General features: G+C 44.6%; 1 protein-coding gene across 2 annotated transcripts in view; it reads left to right on the top strand.

Moving 5' to 3' along the window:
* Window positions 1-26,346, top strand: part of FSCN1 (fascin actin-bundling protein 1) — a 140,779-nt gene that overhangs the window by 81,130 nt on the left and 33,303 nt on the right. For both annotated transcript variants that reach the window (XM_040440676.1, XM_040440675.1), the window contains exon 2: window positions 9,431-9,587. In XM_040440676.1, coding sequence (XP_040296610.1) covers window positions 9,431-9,587 — 157 coding nt within the window. The remainder of the gene's footprint in view (window positions 1-9,430; window positions 9,588-26,346) is intronic.

Genomic DNA, 26,346 nt, shown 5'->3' with positions numbered 1-26,346 from the left:
TAGGCCTCTTTCACACTTGCGTTGTCCGGATCTGTCGTGTACTCCATTTGCCGGAGGTGCCCGCCGGATCCGTAACAACGCAAGTGAACTGAAAGCATTTGAAGACGGATCCGTCTTCAAAATGCGTTCAGTGTTACTATGGCACCCAGGACGCTATTAAAGTCCTGGGTGCCATAGTAGTAGTGGGGAGCAGGGGGAAGAGTATACTTACCGTCCGTGTGGCTCCCGGGGTGCTCCAGAATGACGTCAGAGCGCCCCATGCGCATGGATGACGTGATCCTTGCGACACGTCATCCATGCACGTGGGGCGCCCTGACGTCACTCTGAAGCGCCCCGGGAGCCGCACGGACGGTAAGTATACTGCTCCCCACTACACTTTACCATGGCAAACAGGACTTTAGCGTCCTGGAAGCCATAGTAACCATTCAGAAAAAGCTAAACGTCGGATCCGGTAATGCGCCGAAACGATGTTTAGCTTAAAGGGTTTCTGTCACCCCGCAAAACTCATATATTTTTTTTTTGGATAGTTAGATTCCTCATAGTGCGATATAGGCGAATATAATGCTCTTACTTACTTTCATGCGGCCGATTCTTTATAAAACGAACTTTTATAATATGTAAATGAGGGCTCCACCAGCAAGTAGGGCGTCTACTTGCTGGTAGCTGCTGCAGAAATCCGCCCCCTCGCCGTGTTGATTGACAGGGCCAGCCGTGATCTCCTCCGGCCGGCCAGCCCTGTCTGTAATTCAAAAATCGCGCGCCTCGCGTCATTCGGCGCAGGCGCTCTGAGATGAGGAGGCTCGTATCCTCAGCACTCCCTCAGTGCACCTGCGCCGATGACATCACCGAAAGAGAAGACGTCATCGGCGCAGGCGCACTGAGGGAGTGCTGAGGAGACGAGCCTCCTCATCTCAGAGCGCCTGCGCCGAATGACCAGAGGCGCGCGATTTTTGAATTACTGACAGGGCCGGCCGGAGGAGGAGATCACGGCTGGCCCTGTCAATCAACACGGCGAGGGGGCGGATTTCTGCAGCAGCTACCAGCAAGTAGATGCCCTACTTGCTGGTAGAGCCCTCATTTACATATTATAAAAGTTTGTTTTATAAAGAATCGGCCGCATGAAAGTAAGTAAGAGCATTATATTCTGCTATATCGCACTATGAGGAATCTAACTATCCAAAAAAAGAGTTTTGCGGGGTGACAGAAACCCTTTAAGGCCGGATCCGGATTAATGCCTTTCAATGGGCATTAATTCCGGATCCGGCCTTGCGGCAAGTGTTAAGGATTTAGCGCAGCATGCTGCGGTATTTTCTCCGGCCAAAAAACGTTCCGGTCCGGAACTGAAGACATCCTGAACGGATTTCTCTCCATTCAGAATGCATGGGGATAATCCTGATCAGGATTCTTCCGGCATAGAGCCCCGACGACGGAACTCTATGCCGGAACCCAACAACGCAAGTGTGAAAGAGCCCTTATGCTGTATATTTATAATCATTCTGGGTATATATTAGAAAATTTGTGCAAGTACTTTGTTATTGAATTTAACAATGCTGAATAGCAGTGTTTCTGGTTGCCCTTCCTGTTAGCTGTAGACTTTCTATGAGGTTATCTGGCAGGCACTTTTCTTTTCTTTTCTGGGGCAATATGCACATATCCAATATGTGTTCTATTGCTGATCCTTTGTCCAGATAGGAAGAGGAAGCACTGATGTCCTGTTTTTACACATAATGTGACTACGCCTTTCTTTAGAACACCTGGTCTTCAGCATTTTTGTACGCAGAGTCAATTCTGTAATATCACCCCAAAATGGCACTACAGTGTATTTAAACTTTCAAGATAGTGTATGGGTTCTGTATGTGGTGTAGTGAACAGCTCTTCAGAAGGGCCCAAACTTTGGGGGACCTCTTTGCTTGTGAAACAGTCAAATCAAATAAAATATATTAGAAAAATTATTAGGGCATTTGTAACACTTCCCCCCCCCGACATTTTAATACTCATAGGCCGTCCGTATCTGATTTGGGGGGGAGGGGGGGTTAATGCAACACCTGGGACTCCTGCTGATCAGCTGTCCGAGAAGACAGCGGCGCCTGTAATAGCACCCCGGCCTGCTCACAGCTTTCCCTGGGCCAGTTCATCGGTCACGTGGCCTAGGTGCAGCTCAGCCCCATTGAAGTGAATGGGGCTGGGAGCGATGCCAAGCACAACTGCTATACAATGTACTGCTTGGTAAGCACAGAAAAGGCCCCTGTGCTCACAGGAGCGCCGGTGTTGGACCCCCTCCGATAAGATACTGATAACCTTTCTTTGAATTGGACCCTTCATTGGATATTAAAATATTGGCAGTACCCTTTTTAACCCCTTCTACTTTGTGGTAATGCCTTTTGGAATGGTCTCAGGCTACTTTCACAGTGCACCGTGCTGCCGGAGGTCCGCTCTGGCACCATTCACTATAATGGGGACGAGCCAGAGCTCCGGCTGCTGCACAGCAAACATGCCGAGAGGCGGCCGGTATAAAACTACGACAATTTTCTAAATGTGAATTTCTCTACTTTTAAGACAGTTATACCTCCTAAATTGGTTCAGTCAACATTCCCCATACGTCTACTTTTATGTTGACATTTTGTAAATGCAATTTTATTTTATTTAGGACGTTAGAAGGCTTAGACGTTTAGAAGCGTTTTTTTTTTTTTTTTTTTTTTTTTTTTTTTTTTTCCAAGAAAGGTAGACTCAGTGTTTAAGTACCAATTCAGTTATAAAGTGATTTTGAGGGGTTTACGTATTGAAACTCGGCCAAAAATTACCCCATTTTACAAACGACACCACTCAAATTATTCAAAACGGATGTTACAAACTTTACCACTTTTTTGGCAGATTTCTAATCCATTTTTTCCCTTTCATCCTCCATGATGGCATACCTTGAGAGATGACCCGCCTCCATCCAGGTAGGGACAGGAAGAATAAATTAGACCCAGCTCCGGCGCCTCAGTGTCTTCCTGTCCCCCCCCCCCAGGTGGGAGACGGGTTATTCCTCATGGCAGTTGCTATGGGTCAGTGTCTGTGAAGGCAGAGGCGGTTGTTTCTCATTTTACTTATGCCTTAACCACATGAGGGGAGAAGGCAGCACCCGTTCCCTATTTTGGTTTCTGAGGTGATGGGGAGTCTGTAGGTAGTGGACCTTGCTCCTTACCTCCCACTCTGCGTGTCGAGCGTGGAGGTCCATGTGTTGACTGGACACAAGAGTTCCTCCGGTCTTGTGAGCGCTCCCCGTCGCAGCCCAATTCTTTTGGTGCTTGCAATGACATCACAGTAAGTTGGATGCGTTCCACATTCGTTCCAGCAAGAACTTCCGGCATGTGTGATGCACTTAGAGGGGACTAGCTTAATTTGGCGTGCGGATCAAGGTGGGAATCGCCCTCTGATCTGAGGTCTGCGGGTAAGAGCTATTTAAAGGGGACTGAGGTTACAGAGGCCGGACAGTGTCTGAACTGGGTACAAGCCAGATGGAGACCTCTCTGGGGCCTGCTGTTAGTTATTTTCGCTTGGGGTGGAGGGGGGGTTTGCGGTATATATCTTTACGTATGCTAACCCCCTTATTACCTTTGTCACCCTCTCTCTCTCTGTGCATGCAGAGTGATAAGGATAGTGCTCAAAGAGCTAAAACCAGTCCTAAAAATAGGAAGTGTGTGATGTGTTCGGTAACCTTACCAGATGCATGTAATAAGAAACTCTGCAAAAAATGTACTGCCAATATGGCAAAAGATTTGGTTTCCTCTGTCGGGGAAGAGTTAAGCGATGTGATCAGAGAGGAGATTGGTTTCGTCCCTATCTGAAAATCCTATAGCTGTTCCTGGTCGCACTACATCAAAGCGTAGGGAACCAAAAATGGTCAACTCAAATTCTTCACACTCAGAGGAAGACTCGGAGTTGGAGAGTTTCTATTCTATCGATTTCCTCTGGATCTGATACAGAATTTAAAAGCTTTCCTTTTTCCTTGGAGGATACAAAAGAATTGATAAAAGCAGTCAGGGCAACCATGGACTTCTAAGATGAGAGTCCATAGGTCAGTCCAAGACGAGATGCTTAGTGGACTAGAACAAAGTTTTTCCAGTCCATAAAAACATGCATGAAATGATAAAAGGGAATGGAAGGCTCCAGATAGGAAGCTATTGATTCTAAAAACACTCAGACGTAGACTTCCCTTTAGTGAAGAAGACTATGTATTGTTAACCTCCTGTCCAAAAGTAGATGTGTCCCTTTCAAAATTGGTTCAAGGGTCTAATGCTCTTCCCTTTGAGGACATGGGGTCCCTAAAAGACCCCATGGATAAAGTAGATTCAGGTCTAATGAAAACCTGGAAGTCTGCTGCTGCCTTTTTCAAACCAAATCTGGCTGCCACATCTGTCGCCAGATCTCTTATAAGATGGTTACAACAGTTGGAATCCCATATGAAAGAAGGTTCCCCTTATGACTCTAAGACTCTTTCCCTCTTTTACTGAAGGCAGTGGATTTCTTGTCAGATTCCACTGCGGAGTCGGTAAGGATGGCGGCAAGAACCACTGGTTTAGCGGTTGTGGCCAGAAGGGCTCTATGGTTAAAATCTTGGACAGGTGACATCAGTTCAAAGATGAAACAACGTATGTAGTCTTCCTTTTCACGGTAACCTAATGTTTGGTCAGGATTTGGAGAGTATTTTTAAAAAGCGTTTGGTCTAAAATTATAATTTCCCCGTGAAACAAAAAAAGGAAGTTTCACTTTCTGAAAGTTTTAAAAAAGAAGGTTCCTTCCAGTCTAAAAGATCTGACTGAGAGGGACAGTGGTCCAAAGGGAAAGGTCAGAAGATTGGTAGAGGCAGATGGTTCTTGTTTAACCCCACAAATTCTGAATCTTCCAAGCAATGATGCCAGGCTTCAGGTGGGAGGAAGACTAAAACTTTTTACAAAAGAATGGGAAGAAATTACCATGAACCCTTGGTTTCTAAATATTTATATCAAAAGGTTACGATATTTGTCTTTCTTCACCCATAAATATCTATAAAGTAACCCCAATTCAGAAATCTGTTCTTCTACAAGAAAAGCTAGAGGAAGGTATCTTGAATATGTCTCAAAAGGCTATTGTGGTTCAAACCAGTCAATAAAAGACAGGTTACTATTCAACAGGTTTTTTTTGGGGGTAAAAAACAAACAAACTGGGGATTCCGTCTGATAATAAACCTTGAAGAGCCTGAACAGATTCGTAAAATACGAGAAATTCAAGATGGAATCTATAAGATCCACCATAAGCCTGTTAAGAGAAGGAGACTTTTTGGCTTCAATAGATTTGAGAGATGCATATTACCATATTCCGAAATGCGAGAGAGCTCTAAAATTCCTTCGTATAGCAGTTTTTCTGGGGAAAGATCTACATAATTTGCAATTCCAAGTCCTCCCCTTTTAGGATCACCTCCGCGCCGAGGGTTTTTTCAAAAGTAATGATGGAGGTGGTGGTTCACCAGAGAAGACAGAACATCATCATAATCCTCTATCTAGACGATCTCCTAATTGTAGGAAACTCTAAAGAAGGTTTAGAAAGCAATCCGTTCCAAACCTGTCAGATGCTTTTTTGAACAGGCTGGGTGATAAATTGGAAAAAAAAATCGCTTAGATTCCACTCTTCAAAAAAACTTTCTTCCCGCTCAAAGTGGCAGGGGTAATGGAGAAAGTTTCAAGCTTCCAGGGGCATTCAGCTTGTACGATCAGGGAAGCTATGAAACTGCTGGGCACGCTAACATCATGCATCCCGGAGGCAAAATGGGCCCAGTTCCATACTCGGGGGTGCTTCAGCAGTGGTTACTAGGGAGTTGGAACAAAAGTCAGGACTCGTTAGATCAAATTCCCTTATTGGTAAGCAGTGGTGGCTAAATCCAGATCATCTGAGGAGAGGGGTTTCCTGGAGTCCCAGGCACCTGCAGATTGTCACAACAGATGCAAGCCTTTGGGGATGGGGAGCTCATTGCTCTCATCTCTCTTTCCAAGGGCAATGATCAGATGACTCTATCTTCAAACCTGAGGGAATTATCCGCGGTTTGGGAAGCTGTAAAAGCGCTATGTCAAAATATAGAGGGGAAAGATATTCAAGTAAGAGCCGCGTATGTAAACGCCCGATAAAATCGCACATACAGAGTACGCTCAGGTGTGAACCCAGCGTTACAGAGGATGCTGCAGTTGGCTGGTCAAAATTGACTGTAGCTTCCGGGGGTGGTAAAACCCCCCTGAGCCTTTAGCTAAGATGACTGGAAGAGGTTAAAATCTAAAAAAATAAATAGAAAAAAAAATATTCAAATCACCCCTGTAACCGGGTACCTCCGTCGATAGTGGCTCCTAGTGCTTCCAGAGGACTCCAAGCACTCCACTTGACACCGTCAGCACTGCAGACCCCACGAACCGCCGAAGCTTGGTGGAGGTCTCGCCGTCTCCTACCCACCCTGGACCTACGACAAGGCTCCAGGCTCCAGTGGGTGAACCTCTCCTAAATCCAGAGACAGGAACCAGGAGCGAGCTCTTACAAGAGCTTATACTCAGGGGAGTATTGTGATATAGCAATCCCCAAGAGTGTAGTTATTCCATCCCCCAAACATGAGCCAAGACTTCAGGGTATAAAACAGGAACACCTTTATTGAGGGCTACCCGCCCGTATTTATGCAGGTCCCCATCTGGTAGACATGCCCCTAGTGGACCAGAAGGAAGACTGCGACACAGGACAGATATTCAGCAACTCAGAATACACAGACACAACACATCCCCACAATGCATCATGGTTTCCTCCTCTCTGCCCTGGAGACACCCGAGGAGTAATCAAATTATCTCTCAAGACAAAGGGAAATCGCCAATACACATGTGGGGACAACCGGACAGAAATCACCACTCAAACACACAATGTCACACCCCCACAGCAAACACCGACATTTAACATATTCCCAGATAGCTCAAGTCTGAGTGCATATCATTAGGTGAATGGCACTCAGAATGCACAAATAGGTCTGTCTGCTCCTTTAAAGTTAGTATGGGCCATAATCCTGAGGCAAGAGGCTGATAAACAGGCCTCTCCAAAACCCAGTGGCGAGGTTGGTTTCGCCACAACCCCCTTCCCCCATATAAAAAAATAATTAAATCTCATCATTGCCACATCCCAAAACACCTGATCTAAAATCTGATCACACAGCTCTGTGGACATAAATATAAAGTTATGAGACTCAGAATATATAGCGAAGGGGATATCTGGAAAAATTATTGTCCAAAGAAGATACATTTTTTTTTACCCCCCCCCCCCCCTCCAAAGTTTTTATTCAATATAAATGTGGTGTCTCTGTAATCGTAATTACCCACTGAATGAACAAATCCTCATCCAAAAAACTGTGTGGATGTACTCTGAGGGCGCTGCCACACGTCGGGGCTGTGCTGTTAGTGTGGCAAAAAACTGCATGTGGGTTCCAATTTGTGGATCTGCCAAACACTACGGTCGTGTGAATGTGCTCTTAGGGTGATGGCACACGGTGCAGTTCTGACATGCATTCAGGATGCAGTTTTCAATTTAGCCAGTTTAACAGCCTTGTTAAACCCTGGTGTTCTGCATAGTGGAAATGATTTAGCTACAATAAAAAAAAAAACTGCATCCTGAATGCATGTCAGAACTGCACTGTGTGCCAGGACCCTTAGGCTGCGTTCACACGGGCGAGATTTCCGCGCGGGTGCAATGCGGTAGGTGAACGTATTGCACCCGCACTGAATCCCGACCGATTCATTTCAATGGGGCTGTTCAGATGAGCGGTGATCACACATCACTTGTGCGTTGCGTGAAAATCGCAGAATGCTCTATATTCTGCGTTTTTCATGCAACGCAGGCCCCATAGAAGTGAATGGGGTTGCGTGAAAATTGCAAGCATCCACAAGCAAGTGCGGATGCGGTGCGATTTTCACGCATGGTTGCTAGGTGACAGTCTATTCACTGTATTATTTTCCCTTATAACATGGTTATAAGGGAAAATAATAGCATTCTGAAAACAGAATGCTTAGTAGGTGATCAATTGAGGGTTAAAAAAAAAAATTAAAAAAATTAACTCGCCTTCTCCTCTTGATCGCGTAGTTGCCGGTCTCTTCTTTAATGATGAGCTGTGGGCTAAAGGACCTCTGGTGACGTCAGATCACATGCTCCAATCACATGGTACATCACCATGGTGATGGACCGTGTGATTGGAGCATGTGATCTGACGTCACCACAGGTCCTTTAGCCCACAGCTCATTAAAGAAGAGACCGGCAACTACGCGATCAAGAGGAGAAGGTGAGTTAATTTATTTTTTATTTTTTTTTAACCCTCAATTGATCACCTACTAAGCATTCTGTTTTCAGAATGCTATTATTTTCCCTTATAACCATGTTATAAGGGAAAATAATACAATCTACACTACAACTAACCCAAACCTGAACTTCTGTGAAGAAGTTCGGGTCTGGGTACCACAGTCGGTTTTTTATCACGCGCGTGCAAAACACATTGCACCCGCCCAATAAAAACTGAACATCGGAACGCAATCGCAGTCAAAACTGACTGCAATTGCATTCCTACTCGCGCGGGTTTGCCGCAATGCACCGGGACGCATCTGGACCTAATCCGGACACGCTCGTGTGAACCCAGCCTTAGGCTGCAGCAACACCTAGACCTTTTTGTACCACTTTTAATTGATTTTTTGACAGCTGCAGTGTACAAAATTGCATACAAGTCAATTTACTGCTTTGGGCCAGCTATCCCTCTAAAATCGATCATGTGTTTAGCCCTGCATCAAATTTATCATCCAGCATGAACAATCGTGATAAATCTGATGCAAGTCTAAACAACCTGTCTAAGTTTACGCCATATTAAAGCTTCATCTGTGTGTGTTTAAAAATAATAATAATAATTCCACTGTCAAATTTCGAGTGGTTTTAGCTTTGATTTGAAATAGTTATGCTAAAAATCTTTGTGGCTTTGATTCTACTAATCCTGTAGGTGATGTAAATATTATCAGGCTATATAGACCAGTACCAAATTTCACAGTGGCTCAGGCTGGATGAGGAATGTGCTGCAGGTCTGAGCACTCTATGCTTACTATTAGCTTACTTTGAGACAGAATTTTGGCACAAAATGGCTCATTTTAGGCCATGCCACTTCCAGTTAAGCCCTGCCCTTATCCACTAAACCAAACCCACTTTTTCAGTAAGTTGTGGGGGAAAAAGTGTAGAAAACTTAGTTGCTCAGTTGCACTGATTTGCGCCATTTTAGACAGATTTTAGGCGCAGAGACATTAGTAAATCTGAACCAGTATGTCTAGTATGGAGCAACCAAATTAAATTTTCAAGTGTTCTTAGCTTTCAGGAACTCTTTCCAAAACTGAATTACAAATTGCCTAATTTTACTTTATAGGGATTGATCTATCTGCGAACCAAGATGAAGAGAGCGATCAAGAGACATTCCAACTGGAAATCAATACGGACACAAAGAAGTGTGCCTTTCGGACTCATACTGGGAAATACTGGACATTGTCAAGTAATGGTGGAATCCAAGCAACTGCTTCAACTTTGTGAGTTTGTAAACCTATCCCTTGTATCCAATTGTATCATTTATGTTAAATGGGTTCTCCAGAAATGATTAAAAATGACTGCCAGCAACCTCTCTGAACAGGATTGGTTGCCTCCTCTTGCAAGGTGCTTTTGCTACATATTGGTGCATTTTCCTTTCAGGCTCAGCCATCAGGGCATCATTACCATCTGTTGTAGAAGAAACATAGAAACATAGAATGTTTCGGCAGACAAGAACCATTTGGCCCATCTAGTCTGCCCAATATACTGAATACTATGGATAGCCCCTGGCCCTATCTTATATGAAGGATGGCCTTATGCCTATCCCATGTATGCTTAAACTCCTTCACTGTATTTGCAGCTGCCACTTCTGCAGGAAGGCTATTCCATGCATCCACTACTCTCTCAGTAAAGTAATACTTCCTGATATTACTTTTAAACCTTTGCCCCTCTAATTTAAAACTATGTCCTCTTGTAGCAGTTTTTCTTCTTTTAAATATTCTTTCCTCTTTTACCTTGTTGATTCCCTTTATGTATTTAAAAGTTTCTATCATATCCCCTCTGTCTCGTCTATCTTCCAAGCTATACATGTTAAGGTCCTTTAATCTTTCCTGGTAAGTTTTATCCTGCAATCCATGTACCAGTTTAGTAGCTCTTCTCTGAACTCTCTCCAAAGTATCAATATCCTTCTGGAGATATGGTCTCCAGTACTGAGCACAATACTCCAAATGAGGTCTCACTAGTGCTCTGTAGAGCGGCATGAGCACCTCCCTCTTTCTACTGGTAATTCCTCTTGCTATACACCCAAGCATTCTTAGAGAAGTGTGTAATGAAATTTCCACCCCACCTCTCCCAAATTGCTGCTTCCAAATCATATGTTTTTAGTCCACACGTGGCATGAATGAAAGAAAAAAAAAAACAAAGAAAAAATGATTTATTATTTTTTTTTTTTTTTTTTTGTAGACTCCCCAATGGCCACCCAAAGTGCTTGTGCAGCTTAAAGGGGTTCTCCAGGAATTACAAAAAAAAAAATATTTAAATATTTCTTTATTATAAATATATTCCCAAATACAGTCCTGATCAAAAGTTTAAGACCACTTTGAAAAATGGCAAAAAATCATATTTAGCATGGCTGGGTCTTAACAAGGTTCCAAGTAGAGCTTCAACATGCAACAAGAAGAAATCAGTGAGACAAAACATTTTTTGAGCATTCAATTTAATGAAAACAACGAATAAACTGAAACAGGCTGTTTTTCAGCTGATCAAAAGTTTAGGACCACACCTCCCCAAAACCCCCCAAAAACAGAAATCCAACTTCCAAACATGAACTCAGTAATGAGTAGCTCCGCCGTTATTGTTTATCACTTCAAAAATTTGTTTCGGCATGCTTGATGCAAGGGTTTCCATGAGGTGAGTGGGAACATTTCTCCAAGTGGTGAAGATGGCCGCACGAAGGCCATCTACTGTCTGGAACTGTTGTCCATTTTTGTAAACTTCCCTTGCCATCCATCCCCAAAGGTTCTCAATTGGATTTAGATCAGGGGAACACGCAGGATGGGCCAAAAGAGTGATGTTATTCTCCTGGAAGAAGTCCCTTGTCCTGCGGGCATTGTGTACTGTAGCGTTGTCCTATTGAACAACCCAGTCGTAACCACACAGACGAGGGCCCTCAGTCATGAGGAATGCTCTCTGCAACATCTGGACATAGCCAGCGGCCGTTTGACGCCCCTGCACTTCCTGAAGCTCCATTGTCCCACTGAAGGAAAAAACACACCAGACCATTATGGTGCCCCCTCCACTGTGGCGCGTAGAAAACATCTCAGGTGGGATCTGCTTGTCATGCCAGTAACGATGGAAACCATCAGGACCATCAAGGTTAAATTCTTTCTCATCAGAGAATAAAACTTTCTTCCACCTTTGAATGTCCCATGTTTGGTGCTATCTTGCAAAGTCCAAACGAGCAGTTCTGTGGCGTTCAAGGAGACAAGGTCTTTGAAGAAGTTTTTTGTTTTTAAAGCCCTTCAGTCTCAGATGCCGTCTGATGGTTATGGGGCTGCAGTCAGCACCAGTAAGGGCCTTAATTTGGGTCGAGGATCGTCCAGTTTCTTACTGTCTTACTGCGTCCCACCTCAGCAGCGATGGCGTGCTGTGAGAGACCCTGCTTATGCAGTTCAACAACCCGACCACGTTCAAAAATGGAGAGTTTATTTGCCTTTGCCATCACAACGTGTGACTACCTGTCACAAAATGACAATGAATCCACATCTTTGCACAGATTTGGCCTTTTAACCACCTCAGCCCCCCTAGCTTAAACACCCTTAATGACCAGGCCACTTTTTACAATTCTGACCTACACTACTTTCACCGTTTATTGCTCGGTCATGCAACTTACCACCCAAATGAATTTTACCTCCTTTTCTTCTCACTAATAGAGCTTTCATTTGGTGGTATTTCATTGCTGCTGACATTTTTTCTTTTTTTGTTATTAATCGAGATTTAACGATTTTTTTGCAAAAAAATGACATTTTTCACTTTCAGTTGTAAAATTTTGCAAAAAAAACGACATCATATATAAATTTTTCTCTAAATTTATTGTTCTACATGTCTTTGATAAAAAAAAAAATGTTTGGGTAAAAGAAAAATGGTTTGGGTAAAAGTTATAGCGTTTACAAACTATAGTACAAAAATGTGAATTTCCGCTTTTTGAAGCAGCTCTGACTTTCTGAGCACCTGTCATGTTTCCTGAGGTTCTACAATAGCCAGACAGTACAAACACCCCACAAATGACCCCATTTCGGAAAGTAGACACCCTAAGGCAGTGGTCGGCAAGCCACGGCTCGCGAGCCACATGCGGCTCTTTTTATCCTTGAATGCGGCTCTTTGGTGCGGGCTGGCGGGTGGGCCATGTATTGCGGACCCGCCGTATGCGACCTGCAATATGGCAACGGGCGGGCACACGGTCGTGTGCATGAGCCCTAATAGTCCTCACTGGTACTGTTGACGCAATATTTTAGGTTTTAAAAATGTGGCTCTCCAAAGAAATTTCAATCGTGGTTTTGGCGATATTTGGCTCAGTTGAAAAAGGTTGCCCACCACTGCCCTAAGGTATTCGCTGATGGGCATAGTGAGTTCATAGAACTTTTTATTTTTTGTCACAAGTTAGCGGAAAATGATGATTTTTTTATTTTTATTTTTTTTCTTACAAAGTCTCAAATTCCACTAACTTGTGACAAAAAATAAAAACTTCTATGAACTCACTATGACCATCAGCGAATACCTTGGGGTGTCTTCTTTCCAAAATGGGGTCACTTGTGGGGTAGTTATACTGCCCTGGCATTCTAAGGGCCCTAATGTGTGGTAAGTAGTTTGAAATCAAAATCTGTAAAAAATGGCCGGTGAAATCCGAAAGGTGCTCTTTGGAATGTGGGCCCCTTTGCCCACCTAGGCTGCAAAAAAGTGTCACACATGTGGTATCGCCGTACTCAGGAGAAGTTGCGCAATGTGTTTTGGGGTGTCATTTTACATATACCCATGCTGGGTGAGATAAATATTTTGGTCAAATGCCAACTTTGTATAAAAAAAATGGGAAAAGTTGTCTTTTGCCAAGATATTTCTCTCACCCAGCATGGGTATACGTAAAATGACACCCCAAAAAATATTGCCCAACTTCTCCTGAGTACGGAGATGCCACATGTGTGACACTTTTTTGCAGCCTAGGTGGGCAAAGGGGCCCACATTCCAAAGAGCACCTTTCGGATTTCACCGGCCATTTTTTACCGATTTTGATTTCAAACTACTTACCACACATTAGGGCCCCTAGAATGCCAGGGCAGTATAACTACCCAACAAGTAACCCCATTTTGGAAAAGAGACACCCCAAGGTATTCGCTGATGGGCATAGTGAGTTCATAGAAGTTTTTATTTTTTGTCACAAGTTAGTGGAATATGAGACTTTGTAAGAAAAAAATAAAATAAAAAAATCATCATTTTCAGCTAACTCGTGACAAAAAATAAATTCTAGGAACTCGCCATGCCCATCACGAAATACCTTGGGGTGCCTTCTTTCCAAAATGGGGTCACTTGTGGGGTAGTTATACTGCCCTGGCATTTTAGGGGCCCAAATGCGTGCAAAGTAGTTTGAATCCAAAATCTGTAAAAATTGGCCAGTGAAATCCGAAAGGTGCTCTTTGGAATGTCGGCCCCTTTGCCCACCTAGGCTGCAAAAAAGTGTCACACATGTGGTATCTCCGTACTCAGGAGAAGTTGGGCAATGTGTTTTGGGGTGTCATTTTACATATACCCATGCTGGGTGAGAGAAATATCTTGGCAAAAGACAACTTTTCCCAGTTTTTTTTTATACAAAGTTGGCATTTGACCAAGATATTTATCTAACCCAGCATGGGTATATGTAAAATGACACCCCAAAACACATTGCCCAACTTCTCCTGAATACGGAGATACCACATGTGTGACACTTTTTTGCAGCCTAGATGCGCAAAGGGGCCCACATTCCTTTTAGGAGGGCATTTTTAGACATTTGGATACCAGACTTCTTCTCACGCTTTGGGGCCCCTAAAATGCCAGTGCAGTATAAATACCCCACATGTGACCCGATTTTGGAAAGAAGACACCCCAAGGTGTTCAATGAGGGGCATGGCGAGTTCATTGAATTTTTTTTTTTTTGGCACAAGTTAGCAGAAATTGATTTTAAATTTTTTTTTTTTCTCACAAAGTCTCCCTTTCCGCTAACTTGGGACAAAAATTTCAATCTTTCATGGACTCAATATGCCCCTCAGTGAATACCTTGGGGTGTCTTCTTTCCAAAATGGGGTCATTTGTGGGGTGTTTGTACTGCCCTGGTATTTGAGGGTCTCCGCAATCATTACATGTATGGCCAGCATTAGGAGTTTCTGCTTTTCTCCTTATACTGAGCATACGGGTAATGAGATTTTTTTTTTCCCGTTCAGCCTCTGGGCTGAAAGAAAAAATGAACGGCACAGATTTCTTCATTCGCATCGATCAATGTGGATGAAAAAATCTCTGCCAAAAAAAAGAGGAGGGGAAAGGCGTTTGCCCAGGACATAGGAGCTCCGCCCAATATCCATACCCACTTAGCTCGTATGCCCTGGCAAACCAGATTTCTCCATTCACATCAATCGATGTGGATGAATAAATCATTGCCGGGATTATTATTATTTTTTTATATATATACAAAGTGTTTGCCAAAGTACACTGCTCAAAAAAATAAAGGGAACACTTAAACAACACAATGTAACTCCAAGTCAATCACACTTCTGTGAAATCAAACTGTCCACTTAGGAAGCAACACTGAGTGACAATCAATTTCACATGCTGTTGTGCAAATGGGATAGACAACAGGTGGAAATTATAGGCAATTAGCAAGACACCCCCAATAAAGGAGTGGTTCTGCAGGTGGTAACCACAGACCACTTCTCAGTTCCTATGCTTCCTGGCTGATGTTTTGGTCACTTTTGAATGCTGGCAGAGCCCTGCAAAATGACCTCCAGCAGGCCACAAATGTGCATGTGTCTGCTCAAACGGTCAGAAACAGACTCCATGAGGGTGATATGAGGGCCTGACGTCCACAGGTGGGGGTTGTGCTTACAGCCCAACACCATGCAGGACGTTTGGCATTTGCCAGAGAACACCAAGATTGGCAAATTCGCCACTGGCGCCCTGTGCTCTTCACAGATGAAAGCAGGTTCACACTGAGCAGATGTGACAGAGTCTGGAGACGCCGTGGAGAACGTTCTGCTGCCTGCAACATCCTCCAGCATGACCGGTTTGGCATTGGGTCAGTAATGGTGTGGGGTGGCATTTCTTTGGAGGGCCGCACAACCCTCCATGTGCTCGCCAGAGGTAGCCTGACTGCCATTAGGTACCGAGATGAGATCCTCAGACCCCTTGTGAGACCATATGCTGGTGTGGTTGGCCCTGGGTTCCTCCTAATGCAAGACAATGCTAGACCTCATGTGGCTGGAGTGTCAGCAGTTCCTGCAAGACGAAGGCATTGATGCTATGGACTGGCCCGTCCGTTCCCCAGACCTGAATCCAATTGAGCACATCTGGAACATCATGTCTCGCTCTATCCACCAACGTCACGTTGCACCACAGACTGGCCAGGAGTTGGTAGATGCTTTAGTCCAGGTCTGGGAGGAGATCCCTCAGGAGACCGTCCGCCACCTCATCAGGAGCATGCACAGGCGTTGTAGGGAGGTCATACAGGCACTTGGAGGCCACACACACACTACTGAGCCTCATTTTGACTTGTTTTAAGGACATTACATCAAAGTTGGATCAGCCTGTAGTGTGTTTTTCCACTTTAATTTTGTGTGACTCCAAATCCAGACCTCCATGGGTTAAAAAATTTGATTTCCATTTTTTAATTTTTGTGTGATTTTGTTGTCAGAACATTCAACTATGTAAAGAACAAAGTATTTCAGAAAAATATTTAATTCAGATCTAGGATGTGTTATTTTTGTGTATATGAACACCGCCGCCTCCTCAGCTCGTATGCCTCGGCAAACGTATCTTTTACTGCAGAGGAGAAATCTCGTCTTGCAGCGCCGCATACACAGACTTGTGTGTAATCTGACAGCAGCGCAATGCTTCTGTCAGAATGCACATCAGTGCTGCAGCTAGTCGATCGGTTGGTCCACCTGGAAGGTAAAAAAAAAAAAACAGGCCACAGCGCAATAAATTTTATTAACTTTATAATAACTTTTGAACAGAACATATAAACTTTTTTTTAACTTTTTGAACTGAAAGTTAACTTTTTTGCTTACTGGTGTTTTTTTTTTGTTTTTTATTTTATTTTTTTACCTTTTATAGGACAAACCTCTCCTTCCCCATGGGACAATGTGCAAAGCGCAAATCGCCCAAAGATGTGGCGAAGTACATTATGCACTTTATCCCAGGTGAAAGGAGAGGTTTGCAGCAGCTGTGAGTAAAAGGGCCCTAATAGCCCTGTGTGCCTATCCTGTGAGATGCAATCCCTATGCTAAGTGTACCTGTGTGTGGTACTTCCGGAAACACTCTTCAAAGCATAGGGCAGGGTGGTCAGGGCAGTCAGGACAGAAATAGCGGGTGTCACGCCTTATTCCACTCCTGCTACAGGCAAGACATTTTTTTCGGGGTGGCGGTCGGTTTGAGGTACCAGCAACGACACTGGGGAAATGTCGCTCGTGTAGACGGCTCACTACACTGGTGGTTGGGGCTACGGAACCTCCTGGATACAGGAGGTTCGCGATGATCTCTTCCTGAAATTTGAGGAAGGATCCTGTTCTCCCAGCCTTACTGTAGAGAACAAAACTATTATATGCAGCCAATTGAATTAAATATACAGACACCTTCTTATGCCAGCGTCTGGTGCGTCGGGAAACTAAATAGGGAGCCAACATCTGGTCATTGAAGTCCACCCCTCCCATGAGCGCATTATAGTCGTGGACACAGAGGGGCTTTTCAATGACACTGGTTGCCCGTTCAATTTGGATTGTCGTGTCTGCGTGAATGGAGGAGAGCATGTAAACGTCACGCTTGTCTCTCCATTTCACCGCGAGCAGTTCTTCGTTACAGAAGGCAGCCCTCTCCCCCCTTGCAAGACTGGTGGTAACGAGCCGTTGGGGGAAGCCCCGGCGACTAGGTCGCACGGTGCCACAGCAGCCAATCTGTTCTAGGAACAAATGCCTGAAGAGGGGCACACGTGTGTAGAAATTGTCCACATAAAGATGGTACCCCTTGCCAAATAAGGGTGACACAAAGTCCCAGACTGTCTTCCCACTGCTCCCCAGGTAGTCAGGGCAACCGACCGACTCCAGGGTCTGATCTTTTCCCTCATAGATCCGAAATTTGTGGGTATAGCCTGTGGCCCTTTCACAGAGCTTATACAATTTGACCCCATACCGGGCACGCTTGCTTGGGATGTATTGTTTGAAGCCAAGGCGCCCGGTAAAATGTATTAGGGACTCGTCTACGCAGATGTTTTGCTCAGGGGTATACAAATCTGCAAATTTCTGGTTGAAGTGGTCTATGAGGGGCCGAATTTTGTGGAGCCGGTCAAAAGCTGGGTGGCATCTGGGACGGGAGGTTGTGTTGTCGCTAAAGTGCAGGAAACGCAGGATGGTCTCAAAACGTGTCCTGGACATAGCAGAAGAGAACATGGGCATGTGATGAATTGGGTTCGTGGACCAATATGACCGCAATTCATGCTTTTTGGTTAGACCCATGTTCAGGAAAAGGCCCAGAAAAATTTTAAATTCGGAAACTTGGACTGGTTTCCACCGGAAAGACTGGGCATAAGAGCTTCCCGGGTTGGCGGCTATAAATTGAGTGGCATACCGATTTGTTTCTGCCACGACTAAGTCCAAGAGCTCCGCAGTCAAGAACAGCTCAAAAAATCCCAGGGCCGAACCGATCTGAGCTGTCTCAACCCGAACTCCAGACTGGGCGGTGAAAGGGGGAACTAATGGTGCGGCTGAAGTTGGTGACTGCCAATCAGGGTTTGCCAGCACCTCAGGGATTCTTGGGGCTCTACGGGCCTGTCTGTGCGGTGGCTGCGACGGGGTAACTACTGCACGTGCCACCGTACCAGCTTCAACTGCCCTTCTGGTGCTCGCCACTTCACCATGTTGTACGGCAGTGCTGGTACTAGGTCCAGGATGGGCTGCGCTGCTGGTGTATGCCTCACCACGTAATACGACAGCGCCAGCCCCACTCTGCTGCCCTTGAAACGGATCCTGCGCAACCTGTGGTCTAGCAACAAGGGGCAGTGTACGCCTGCTGCTATCGGGGACCTCAACCTCCTCGTCCGAACTTTGGGTCAGACTGCCACTGCTTTCTACAGGTTCATATTCTGACCCGCTAGATTCGTCAGATGAGGGTTCCCATTCCTCATCCGACTGGGTCAGAAGCCTGTAGGCCTCTTCAGAAGAATACCCCCTGTTTGCCATTTGGACTACTAAATTTAGGGGTATTCCCTCAGACTACCCAAGAATAAAAGCAAGCCTGTCTTACAAAGGGGAGGCTAGCGAAGTACCGGAGGCCGCTGCGATTGATAAAAAATATCAAAACTGATTTTTTTTTTATCGCCGCATCGCTTGTAAAGTGTTTGTGCAGTGATCAAAAAACAAAAAAATTTTTGTCACTGCGGCGGGGCGGGCGTAGGTGAACGCACGTGTGGGCGACCGATCAGGCCTGATCGGGCAAACACTGCGTTTTGGGTGGAGGGCAAGCTAAGGTGACACTAATACAATCATAGATCTGACTGTGATCCGTTTTGATCACTTACAGATACTATAAAAGTACAAAAGCTGATTAGCTATACGCTAATCAGCGAATAAGTGACTGCGGTGCAGTGGGCTGGGCGCTAACCGACGCTAACTACCTAACCAAGGGACCTAAACTATCCTAAAACTATAAATCAATACCAGTGGGGAAAAAAAGGGACAGTTTACACTGATCACTTTTTTTCCCTTTCACTAGGTGATTGACAGGGGCGATCAAGGGGTTAATTGGGGTGATGGAGGGTGATCTGGGGGCTAAGTGGGGTGTTGGTGGCTACTCACAGTGATGTGTGATCCTCTGCTGGAACCAACCGACGAAAAGGACCAGCAGAGGAGCACAGAAGCCATTTAACACATTATATTTATAAATATAATGTGTTAGGTGGCTTCTGATTCGATTTTTATTTATTTTTTTGAAAATCATCAACCTGCCAGCAGCGACGATCATTGGCTGGCAGGTTGATGACGAACTTGTCTTTTAAATTTTGCTGGCCGGCTTTGCCCGAAATCTCGCGAGAGGACGCACCGGCGCGTCCCCCCAGAGTAACAGGACCGCCGCAAAGACGCAATCCTGCGTACGGCGGTCCTGAGCAGGTTAAAGGCATGTGGTCCTAAAATTTGGATCAGCTGAAAAACAGCCTGTTTCAGTTTAATCGTTATTTTCAATTAATTGAATGCTCAAAAAATGTTTCGTCTCACTCTCTCATTTCTTCTTGTTGCATGTTGAAGCTCTACTTGGAACCTTGTTAAGATCCAACAGCGTAAAATATGATTTTTTGCCTTTTTTTAAGTGGTCTTAAACTTTTGATTAGGACTGTACCTCCTCCCTGTACTTAATGTCTCCCTATGAACTCTATTCCTACATAGTCAGCTGAAGATCTTATCAGCCATATTCAGGATCTTCATCCCTGACCAGCACAGAGGAGGATGAGGCAGCTCTTTAACTCAGTGTTGTGAAGTAACTTGTCCTGCTGTGTGATTAGGACAGGTTTTGTGTGTACTACTAGGACGGTGGCCATTTTATTTCTCCTAATTGCTCCCCAGAGAAAACCAAGCCATTATAACCTAATAGTAACATAGTATATAAGGCCGAAAAAAGACATTTGTCCATCCAGTTCGGCCTGTTATCCTGTAAGTTGATCCAGAGGAAGGCAACAAAAAAAAAACGGAGGAAGCAGCCAATTTTCCGCACTTAAGGGGGGAAAATTCCTTCCCGACTCCAATCAGGCAATCAGAATAACTCCCTGGATCAACGGCCCCTCTCTAGTAGCTATAGCCTGTAATATTATTACACTCCAGAAATTCATCCAGGCCCCTCTTGAATTATTTTATTGTACTCACAATCACCACCACTTCAGGCAGAGAGTTCCATAGTCTCACTGCTCTTACCGTAAAGAATCCTTTTCTATGTTTGTGTACAAACCTTCTTTCCTCCAGACGCAGAGGGTGTCCCCTCGTCACAGTCCTGGGGATAAATAGATGATGGGAGAGATCTCTGTAATGTCCTATGATATATTTATACTTGTAATTAGATCTCCCCTCAGTCGTCTTTTTTTCTAAAGCGAATAACCTTAATGTTGATAATCTTTCAGAGTATTGTAGTTGCCCCATTCCAGTTATTACTTTGAACCTTCTCCAGCTCTGCTATATCTGCCCTGTTCACAGGAGCCCAGGACTATACACAGTACGCCATGTGTGGTTTGACTAGTGATTTGTAAAGTGGTAGGACTATGTTCTCATCACGGTCATCTATGCCCCTTTAGATGCAACCCATTATCTTATTGGGCCTTGGCAGCCACTGCCTGACACTGGTTTTTACGGTTTAGGCTACTTTCACACTTGCGTTTTGGGGTTCCGCTTGTGAGATCCGTTTGAAGGCTCTCACAAGCGGCCCCGAACTGATCCGTTCATCCCCAATGCATTCTGAATGGATAAGGATCCGTTCAGAATGCATCAGTTTGGCTCCGTTCCACCTCCATTCCGCTCAGGAGGCGGACACCCAAACGCAGCTTGTAGCGTTTTGGTGTCCGCCTGGCCGTGCGGAGCCAAACGGATCCGTCCTGATTTATAATGCAAGTCAATTGGGACGGATCCGTTTGACCTTGACACAATATGGTGCAATTGCAAACGGATCCGTCCCCCATTGACTTTCAATGTAAAGTCAGGAGTCCCTATTAATATACCATCGGATCTGAGTTTTCTCCAATCCGATGGTATATTTTAACTTGAAGCGTCCCCATCACCATGGGAACGCCTCTATGTTAGAATATACCATCGGATTTGAGTTAGATCGTGAAAACTCAGATGCGACAGTATATTCTAACACAGAGGCATTCCCATAGTGATGGGGACGCTTCAAGTTAGAATATACTAAAAACTGTGTACATAACTGCCCCCTGCTGCCTGGCACCACCCGATCTCTTACAGGCCGCACCTGAGGGGTTAATTGTGTGGATCAGAACCCCCTGATCGAGTGCTGCCAGGCAGCAGGGGCCAGACCCCCCTCCTTCCCCAGTATTAAAAGCATTGGTGGCCAGTGCGGCCCCCCCCTCCCTCCCCAGTATTAGCCCTGGTGGCCAGTGTGGCCCCCCCCTCCCTCCCCAGTATTAGCATTGGTGGCCAGTGCGGCCCCCTCCCCCCCCATCATCATTGGTGGCAGTGGAGCGGCATTTCCGATCGGAGTCCCAGTTTAATCGCTGGGGCTCCGATTGGTTACCATGGCAGCCAGGACGCTACTGCAGTCTTGACTGCCATGGTTACTTAGCTTATACTTGCCTGCGCTGTCTGTGGCCAACGCTCCTCCTACTGGTAAGTGACAGGTCTGTGCGGCCACCAATGCTAATACAGGGGGGGGAGGGGGGGGCGGCACTGGCCACCAATGCTAATACTGGGGAGGGAGGGTGGGGGGGCCGCACTGGCCACCATTGCTAATACTGGGAGGGGGGGGCGCACTGGCCACCAATGCTAATACTGGGGAGGGAGGGTGGGCCGCACTGGCCACCAATGCTTTTAATACTGGGGAGGGAGGGGGGTCTGGCCCCTGCTGCCTGGCACCACTCGATCAGGGGGCTGAGATCCGCACAATTAACCCCTCAGGTGCGGCACCTGAGGCGTTAATTGTGCGGATCACAGCTCCCTGTAAGAGATTGGGTGGTGCCAGGCAGCAGGGGGCAGTTATGTACACAGTTCTTAGTATATTCTAACTTGAAGCGTCCCCATCACCATGGGAACGCCTCTGTGTTAGAATATACTGTCGGATCTGAGTTTTTTCGCGATCTTGAAAACTCAGATCTGAAAAAGCTGTTATGCAGACGGATCTGTTCTGAACGGATACCATCGTTTGTATTATAGGTGCGGATCAGCCTGTGCAGATACCAGATTGATCCTCACCGAACGCAAGCGTGAAAGTAGCCTTAGTTTGCTGTTTATTAAAATTCCTAGGTCCTTTTCCATGTCGGTGTTACCATTTAGTATGTACAGGTGATTTGCATTATTCCTTCCCATGTGCATAACCTTACATTTGTCAGTGTTAAACCTCATCTGCCACTTCTCTGCCCAAGCCTCTAATCTATCCAGAGCCATCTGTAGCTGTATATTGTCCTCTTCAGTGTTAATTACTTTACACAGTTTAGTGTCATCTGCAAAAATTGATATTTTACTGTGCAAGCCTTCTACAAGATCATTAATAAATATATTGAAAAGGATAGGGCCCAATACTAACCTCCTGAGGTACTCCGCAAGTGACAGTGACCCAATCTGAGTGTGTACCATTAATAACCACCCTCTGTTTTCTATCCCTCAGCCAGTTACTTACCCACATACTGACTTTTTCTCCCAGTCCGAGCATTCTCATTTTGTATACTAACCTTTTATGTGGTACAGTGTCAAATGCTTTGGAGAAGTCCAGATATACGACATCCATTGATTCACCACTGTCAAGTCTAGAACTTACCTCATAGAAACTGATTAAATTAGTTTGACATGACCGATCCCTCATGAACCCATGCTGATATGATGTTATTTGCTTGTTTTTATTGAGATCCTCCAAGATAGCATTTCTTTGAAGGTTTTCTAACAGTTTACCCACAACAGATGTTAAACTTACCAGCCTATAATTTCCGGGGTCTGTTTTTGGACCCTATTTGAATAGTGGCACCACATTTGCTATGCGCCAATCCTGTGGAACACTCCCTGTCAGTATAGAGTCTGTAAATATCAGAAATAAGGGTCTGGCTATGACATTACTTTATTCTCTTAGGATACGGGGGTGTATGCCATCTGATCCTGGCGATTTTGTCTATTTTAATCTTTTTAAGTCACTGTTGTACTTCATCCTGGGTCAGACAGGGCACTTTTAATAGGGAATTTACTTTTACATTCTGAATTTGATCTGACAGTTTATTTTCCTCAGTGAATACAGTGGAGAAAATAAAATAGCTTTGCTTTCTCCTCGTCGCTCTCTGCAACTTCCCCCTCATTGCTCTGTAGAGGGCTGACACCTTCAGATTTATACTTTTTACCATTTATATAATTGAAAAACATTTTGGGGTTAGTTTTTTGCTCTCTTTGGCAATTAATCTCTGTCTCTAGCTTGGCGGCTTTTATTTTTTTTTTTACATATTCTATTTTTTTCCTTCGTTTTTCAGTGCTTCCTCGCTACCCTCCTGTTTTAGTGATTTAAATGCTTTCTTTTTGTCATTTATTGCTTTCTTTACAGTTCTATTTATCCACATTGGCTTCTTGTTCCTTAACCCTTTATTTCTATAAGGTATGCACCTCTCACAATTATATTTCAGGATGCTTTTAAAAATATCCCATTTTGTGGCGGTCCTTATTTTTGAGTACTTTGTACCAGTTAGTTAGGCCTATGGCCTCTCTTAGTTGGCTAAATTTAGCTTTTTTGAAGTTTGGTATTTTTGTTCCTCCCTTTAGAAAAGCTTGTTTGAAGGATAATTGGAAGGTTATTACTTTATGGTCACTATTTCCCATGTGTCCCCCGGCCTGCACATCTGTTGTTCTGTCAGGTCTATTGGTTAATACGAAGTCCAGTATCCTTTGAGATGTACAGCTTTCAGTTTCCCAGTCTTTATCTGGGTAGTTGAAGTCCCCCATAATAACCACCTCATTATGATTTGCTGCCTTGTCTATCTCATTTAGTAGTAGATTTTCTGTGGACTCTGGTATATTAGGTGGTTTATAATAAACTCCTATTAGTAATTTATTATTATTTTTGCCTCCATACATTTCAACCCACAGTGACTCCACATGTTTATGTCCCTCACTTATATCTTCTCGGACTGTGGGCTTTAGACAGGACTTTACATAAAGGCAGACCCCTCCCACTGTCCGGTTTTGACTATTCTTTCTAAACAGACTGTAACCTTGTACATTAACCGCCCAGTCATACCTATCATCCAGCCATGTCTGTTATTCCCACTATGTCATAGTCCTCCTCACACATCACTAATTCCAGTTCCCCAGTTTTATTAGTCAGGCTTCTGACATTAGCATACATACAATTAAAAGGTTTATGTATATTTTTTACCCTACACATTTCCTTCTGATTATTACAAGTAGGTTACACAAAACATAGACATACGCATAAACGGTAGTTAGATGTACTATGTTAAATAGACCCGGAAAAAGTAAGTAAAAACCCACTCAGTGTACATAGATACACCAAACAACGAGAATGAACTGAGATTAGACGGGTATATCATCAAAAATAAATCCTTTATTGAATAAATAACATATATAGACGAGAACGTGAGACAACAGATAAAAAATGGCTACATCTGAGGAGGCATATCAGTGCAAGTGAAACATAAAGGGGAGGGATGGAGTTCAAGAACGGAAGCAGAGAAAGAGTACAATGCCTCACTAAATTCTGCATGTACTTCTGTAACCACAATTACTCAGTATATGGGGGCAAAAAATAAATAAATAAAATACTAAGGTGTAAGTGCAAATCCTAAAACACCACATCAATAAATGGTTACAGACTACACCGCAACATATGGATGTGTAATAGTTCCAATAGATGTATAGGAACATACAACAGACAAGAGAAAATTAAAGTGCAAGTGCATAGAGAGTCACCAATGGTCCAATATCACAATGGAAACTGTGGTGACAACTTAAAACTCCATATACATAAAGATATGGCTCAGGTGCACGGCAACATCCACCTATGGATAACCCAAGTGGGTATAGCTAAGCACCAGAGCCAGTAAACAAATCCCCAAAAATCCACAAGCGCATTACATATCTACATACCCATAGTATGGGGATATACACCTCAGGAGAGCCACGTAACCCCGATGCGCGTTTCGGCGGATGCCTTCTCCAGAGGATGTGGTGTTTTATCATTTGCACTTGCACCTTAGTATTTTTAGTAATTTTTTATTTTTTTTGCCCCCATATACTGAGTAAGGCTACTTTCACACTTGCGTTTCACGGATCCGTTTGAAATGCATTTCAAACGGATCCGTCAATAAACTGACTAAACGGAGACAAACGGAAGCCATTCAGACGGATCCGTCTGTATTGCCGATCCGTTTGTCACGTTCCTTTCCGTTTTTGCATCCGTTTAGCGGATCCGTTTTGCAATGAGTAGCATGTCTAGGTTCCCCCATCTTCATGTATTCAGATCCCCAGGGTTGACATGCTCCTATATTTCTCCAGGGCTATCTTGTTGAAATTCAAAGTTGGTCCGGCTTTGATAATGGACCACACTTTTCGGACTCTTGTACACGACTACATGCACTAGATGCATAGTGTTCGTTAGCGGGCCATATGTCCCTGATCGTCCTTGATTGTGCGTATGGGAGTACAGAGCATCATGATGCTGACCATGTTGTGCCGCAAACTGGGCTATTGTCCCGCACTCATATGATCTATTAGTGCAAGACTATATCCCCTCGGGCAGCTCGACTTGCACAGAATCATTGTACACTATGATGCTGTGTACTCTTGTGCGCACGATCAATGCCACTACGGGACATATGGTCCGCTCAGGGACCGTATGTCTCTTGGGGCATACAGTCGTGTGCAAGAGGCCTTAAAGGGGTTTTCTCATCTCATACAATGGGGGCATACCACTAAGATATGCCCACATTGTCTTATAGGTGCGGGTCCCACCGCTGGTACCCGCACATATATTGAGAACGGAGCCAAGAAAGTGGATGAGGTCGCACTGCGCCGCCGCCCTCCATTCATTTCTATGGGAGAGGCGGGGATTAGCGCTTGGTGGTGGACGTACCACGGGAAATTTGTTGTCCTCCAGCAACAGTGCTCCCCGCTCCGTTCTCGATATAGGTGTGGGTCCTACAAATGTTAACCACATCCAATCAGACAATGGGGGCATATTCAAGCGAAATCCCCCCATTGTCTATGTGAATACCCCTTTAAAAACTGTGTGTCCCTTGCGTGTCCCTTGTGGTAATCACACTAGTTATAT

The sequence above is a fragment of the Bufo bufo genome, chromosome 7 (assembly GCF_905171765.1).
Source record: "Bufo bufo chromosome 7, aBufBuf1.1, whole genome shotgun sequence".
NCBI lineage: Eukaryota > Metazoa > Chordata > Amphibia > Anura > Bufonidae > Bufo > Bufo bufo.
This window is presented reverse-complemented; position numbering and strand designations above follow the sequence as displayed.